Source organism: Ictalurus punctatus, chromosome 7 (assembly GCF_001660625.3).
Source record: "Ictalurus punctatus breed USDA103 chromosome 7, Coco_2.0, whole genome shotgun sequence".
NCBI classification, from domain to species: domain Eukaryota; kingdom Metazoa; phylum Chordata; class Actinopteri; order Siluriformes; family Ictaluridae; genus Ictalurus; species Ictalurus punctatus.
The window spans coordinates 21,260,084-21,266,083 of NC_030422.2; the positions used below are offsets into that span (position 1 = coordinate 21,260,084).

General features: G+C 39.1%; 1 protein-coding gene across 2 annotated transcripts in view; it reads right to left on the reverse strand.

Annotated features, from left to right (window-relative positions):
• acap1 (ArfGAP with coiled-coil, ankyrin repeat and PH domains 1) overlaps window positions 1-5,745 on the reverse strand; it is a 22,431-nt gene extending 16,686 nt beyond the window's left edge. The window contains exons 1-2 of one of the 2 annotated variants that reach the window (XM_017471651.3): window positions 5,018-5,745; window positions 3,175-3,232 (exon numbers count right to left, since the gene is read on the reverse strand). In XM_017471651.3, coding sequence (XP_017327140.1) covers window positions 3,175-3,232; window positions 5,018-5,070 — 111 coding nt within the window. In that variant the 5' untranslated portion in view covers window positions 5,071-5,745. The remainder of the gene's footprint in view (window positions 1-3,174; window positions 3,233-5,017) is intronic. The other variant, XM_017471652.3, reaches the window with a different exon arrangement.
• Window positions 5,746-6,000: the final 255 nt, after the last annotated feature.

A 6,000-nucleotide genomic window follows, 5' to 3' on the forward strand; every position in this document is an offset into this window, starting at 1 on the left:
TGTATTTGCCCCTGTAGTTACTAATTCCCCAAATCTATAACTCTGCATTCATAATGGGGTTCAGTTGGACTAGACACAACCAGGCCTGATTACTGCAAACTCTCTTCAATAAAATCAACACTTAAATAGAACTTTTTCACCAGCACGAAGTTGGTTAAAAATTCTTACCCAGTAACACATTATGCCAAAACTGAAAGCAATTCCAGACATGATGGTGAGGAAGATAATTAAAATAGATCAGTCTGGGAAGGGTTACAAACCTATTTCAAAGGCTCTGGGACTCCAAAGAACCAGAGTGAGAGCCATTATCTCCAAATGGAAAAACTCGGCACAGTAGTGGACTTTCCCAGAATTGTCTGACCTTCCAAAATTCATCCAAGGGCACATTGACTACTCATCCAGCAAGTCACAAAAGAGCCAAGGACAACATCATAGGACCTACAGGCCTCTCTTGCATCAGTAAAAGTTACTGTTCATGACTCCACTATCAGAAAGACACTGGGCAAAAATGGCATCCATGGAAGAATGGTGAGGTGAAAACCACTGTTAACCCAGAAGAACATTAAGCCTCATCTGAATTTTGCCAACACACCTTAATGATCCTCAAACCTTTTGGGAGAATGTTCTGTGGACTGATGAGTCGAAAGTGGAACTGTTTGGAAGACAGGGGTACCGTTACATTGGGCGTAAACCAAACACAGAACTCCACAAAAAGAACATCATACCTATGGACAAGCATGGTGGTGGAAGTGTGATGGTGTGGGAATTCTTTGAGGGAAACATGAATTCTGCTCTCTACCAGAAAATCATAAAGGAGACTGTACGGTCTTCAGTCTGTAAGTTGAAACTCAAGCACAACTGGATTATGCAGGAAGACATCGATCCAAAGCATAGGAGTAAATCCTAGTCCTAGAAGTAAGTGAAAGACTGATATCCAGTTATCGGAAGCGTTTGATTGCATTTATTGCTACTAAAGGTTGCACAACCAGATTGTAATTTTAACAGGGCAATTGGGGGGGGATTAGTTTTTCAAATTGATGATAGGTGTTGGATAATGTTTCTTGCTTCAAAGAAAAAAATAAATCAATAAAAACTGTATTGTGTGTTTACTCAGGTTTCCTTTGTTTTATGTTGTATTTTGTTTGAAGACCTAAAATAATTTAGTATGAGATCTACACAAAAACAGAAGAAATCTGGAATACTTTTTCACAGCACTGTACTGGTACAATTCCACCCCATTATAAGCACTTGTCATCCCGCAATATTAATGATATATTTGATGATGTGGTTACACGCCGCATCATGGGCATCTTACATGTAGAACGAGAACAAGCATGGCAGGAAGCAGAGATCTAACCCTAGACAAGGAAGAAGAATTAATCCCCCAAAAAGGCGCTTCCTCTGTAATATGGACGTGTTTCGGATACAACGTGTCCATTTGTTTTTTCTGGGTATTGGATTAAGAATCGTGCGAGTATTGGTTTGCACTTTCACTGGAATTTTAATTTGTGAATAAAATTCATGTTCTATTTTTTAGCCGGCTTAAATGTTAATTATACAACAGCTTGTTCTGGTCCACTAATTTGATTGGACAAACGGCATTCCAATAGTGCTGATATTTAGTACAACACTACTGGTACATTTCACTGCTTGTATCACTCTACTTCTATGTGTTTGCTACATAAAATTAAATTTAGCAATAGTTCTTTACACTGAAACCATTATTACACTTGGTACAGGCTGAGTCAGTCTGTGTGTTGGTATGGCAACACGCAATGTTTAATCCAACTTTGGCTTCTTCCAGAACTATTTATGTTGACTGAGCAAAAATAAACTAAATATTTGGCCATGCTGTGTCTGAAATGTCAGTTACTTGACATTATTACTTTCTTGTTTATAGAACTGTTGTATAAAAGCAATATCACACAGTGCTGTTGTACTGAATATCAGCATAGCAGTATTCCTCTTGCTGATATGCATCCCTCGGATATGATGCTACCACCAATGTGCTTGATCGTAGGAATGGTTACCTGGGGGTTTGGCTGTATTTGGTTTGCGCCAAACATTGCACCTTGGTTTTAGATCAAATGGCTCAACTTTAGTCGCCTCAGACCACAGAATCTTTTTCCAAAATCTCTCAGATTTTCTAACAGTGTTTTTCTCAGCTCTGTAACCCAACAGTGTTGTCACTACTTGTCCTAGTTTACATTGCTAAAAGATTATTTTTAAATAATTCTGAGGAGAGTCACTTTAAAATGAGCAGAAAGATATCCCATTCTAATATACCTAAATTTGATGTTGCAATACAGCAAAAAGAGAACTAATCAGTCGGGCATGAATACATTCTGGAGGCACTGTATGTAAATTAATATAAAAATCATCTCATTACATTTTTAATTGATTTAGCAAAAAGATCAAAGCTAGAAATGGTATGCTTCATTTTTAATTTATTTATAGTATCCATCTCAGCAGTCATGGACCACATGTGTTATGATGTAATGTCTTGGGAGGGATTTTGTTTGTTGAAAGTGGCTTGGAAACAGATGCCTTTACAGTTGCATAAAACTTGGCTAAAAGACATCTTAGCCCCCCTGAAGTGTTGAGCGATTCATTTTAAATGCATCTTAGGGCATTTACAATTGATCTAAATGGATAATCACTATCCAGGTATAATCCTGATACTCAAGAACCTTAAAAAACAATCAGTTCTAAATAGGGTCATTGACAGAGGAGCTTACATACACAAACTCTGACAAACAGATGCATGGGCACTCCGACACACATCTTAAACAATATCCACTATCTGATATCAGACGTACAAAAGCAACAATACTCTTATATTCCAAACATGGAAGCCAGTATAACCTTACTGAGAACTTTCACCAGAATCTTGATGGGGAATTGGATGAGGGTTGGTTAAAAGCCACTGAATTAGTAATTCCTCTTTCAGTTCATGTAAACACTGTTTGAATACTATCTCTCTTCACTAAACTCTGCCAATGGGAGCTGTTGGAGAGGAACGAGGGGAAGAATCACACTTCTCTTAAAAAGAGCAATTTGACAATGGGAACACGTTTACAGATGAATGTTGTTCTTTTATTTAAAAAAATATATATATGCTGATCATTCCTATTTCACAGAGTCACTCTGACTTGCTCTGTGTTTCCACCTCACCTTTTCGAGACGTGTCTCCAGTTCATTCACATCCCCCTCCACTGCCTCAATGGCTGCCCTGATAACAGAAAACCACAGTAAGCATACAGCTACAGTTCTTTCTCCTCTCTCTAATCTCTCTCACACTCTCACTCTCACACACATTTAGGCAACTCAGCACCTTTCCACACAAAACTGGTAAATCAAGGATATTTACTACTGTGTTTGTTTCTATGTTTAACTTGCACATGCATGTGTGTGTTTGAGAGAGAAAGAGAGAGACAGAGAGAGAGCGTGTGAGAGAGAAAGACAGTATCTTCTGTCATCTAACTTGCACATGGGTTTTTTGCGCATACACACAATGTTCAGACCCTGTGGCTTCCGTTAGCACTTTCATGCAGACACACAAACAAAACAGCAGAACAAGGGTGAAGAAAAAGTACCATGTTTTAGCTTTGCAATGTACGGACCTATAGGTTTTTAGACAGAAAAGAGAAGGGAACAGGAGTCAAGAAACATTTGTGACGATGGCCCTGACTGCACAATACCAACATCATAATTATTAACTATGCCATGTTTAATTGAATTAGCTTCTTGTTTTTGCATACACCAATGTGCTCAAGAGGGACTTGATGTTTCCTTAGAGATCCACCCCTGAAACACACTTCCTGTCTCATGTTTATCATGTTGGTATCGCTTCACTTCCTGTCTCTCCCATCCCCCACACTGGCATCACCTAGCAACGGGAGGCAGCACTTTATAGTGAAATGGGCCTGGATTTTGTTTGAGGCTTTTCATAATCACTGTCCTAATCATTTCATTTTCCTATCTGAAGTGGCTGTGACAGTTTGTATGTTTACTGTAAATGTCTAAGTGGTTGTTTGGCATGAAACAAAGAATGCAAGACACTCATATCATAAGAGATAGCACTACCGTAGAATGCAGAGAGAGAGATGGAAAGAAACATGGAAAAAGAGAGAGAGAGCGAGAGAGAGAGATTTCTGTATTTCTGCCTGGCTGTGGCCTAGCCTAGTTCTGTATTTCTGCCTGGCTGTGGCCTAGTCTAGTTCTGCAACCCACTCCACCCCTTCTGTGACTGTTTCTAACTGCTAAATGCATCCTCAAGACTGTACACTCACAGTTTCCGCTGTGTAAGTCCACCAGCCAAAAAGGAAAAAGTGAGGCGAGGATGGAGGGGCAGAAAACAACAAGATCTACTGTCTTGTATGTCCTGTAGATAATGATTAAAGCAAGCAATATAGAATAGATGATGGGATAATGTCACCATCTCTTTTGTGCAATACAGCCACACCCAATACATCAACTACAACCTAGTATTAGATCTTTCTAAAGTCATTCTCTCTTTGGCTCAGATGAACCTATAATTTGACTAAGCAGGGATGAGAACATTTAGCCTCAGTTTTGCTCCCTACACTTAAGAAAATATGCTCTCAGAAAATGGAATGCCTGGCCAAACATTTAGTTATTTATTTATATATTTTTTTAAATGCTGTGCATCCTTCTCCTAAAATAAAATAAGACTATTTAAACCGTTAAGCAGGGAGCAGAGACAAGATACGCTTTCTTGTCATCAGTGCTGGCTCAACTCTTGTCCTTGCCCTTCATCCCATTCATTCTGGAACATCTGGATAACTTCATGTTTGAGTTTCACTCTACTATAATCTCAATTTGATCACAAACAAATTTGATCCCCAGCACTTTTCAGCAAGTTTTGCAGTCCAAAGTTAAAATGTCTTAGAAGATAAGGTATCTAACAAGTAGGAATATCTACACTAAAGATTAACCAAGAACCAGAAGGACAGGAAGTTTTGTTAAACAGATTAAACATGCTTTAATGGCTTACCTGAACCTGGGGGAGTCCTTTAAGCACTCTTCGAAATCCATCTTGACAGTCATTTTAACAGGGGAAGCATGTAATTTACAAAAAAATATATATTATGAGTCCTTCTTGTGTCATGAGCTGTACAAGCCTGAGCTGGAGCGGTCCCTTTTCCCTTTGTTTTGTTTGTCGTGAAGTCTCACTCCAAGCAGTCCTATTAAACTGTGTCCAAAAATGCTGCTCTCATTATGAGCTCTCCGAATTAATCACACTGTGGTATTTACAGGCTTGTTTGGAGAATATAACGCAATCCCAGATGACTCTGATGTGGAAAGGTCATATTTATAAAACACTTATTTTTGTACTTGACTTTGCTATCCATATGTCCGAAATAAGAAAACGCGACATATATACATTCAGAAAACACCACTTTTATGATATCTAAATATATATATATAAATAGAAATAGAAATAAATAAACGCCAAGTACAAGTCGTCCGGTTTTCGTTTTCCTATCCAGCGCGCGTGATCTTTCGCTCCATTGAGCGCTGAAGTTCCGACTATTTAAGTAGATTAATTGCACGCATTTAACGCGTTGATCTTTTGAGGATCTCGGGTAATTAAAAAAAAATAATGATAGTGATGGCTCCTCAGAGAATAATTAAGGTCTTCACGGCAGACACTGATTCTCTCTCTCTCTCTCTCTCTCTCTCTCTCTCGCTCGCTCGCTCTGTCTCGAGCCTCGGTCGTTGGTCCGCCCCCACCACGCGCTCCGCTTCCGGGTTTCACGCGCTGTGCTGCTCCTGCAAGCTGACGAAGTACCGGACATCATGACTCTGAACTTCACAAACTGGAAGAAATCGGACAAATATAGCCAAACGGGCTGCAAGCTTCTGAATACCATGATTTAAACCCCTTGATATACATATAAACCTATATCCCCTTGCTGTCTAAGCCCATGTGTCCTTTATAATTGATCATCTTGATAATCATCATTAGGCCTATTC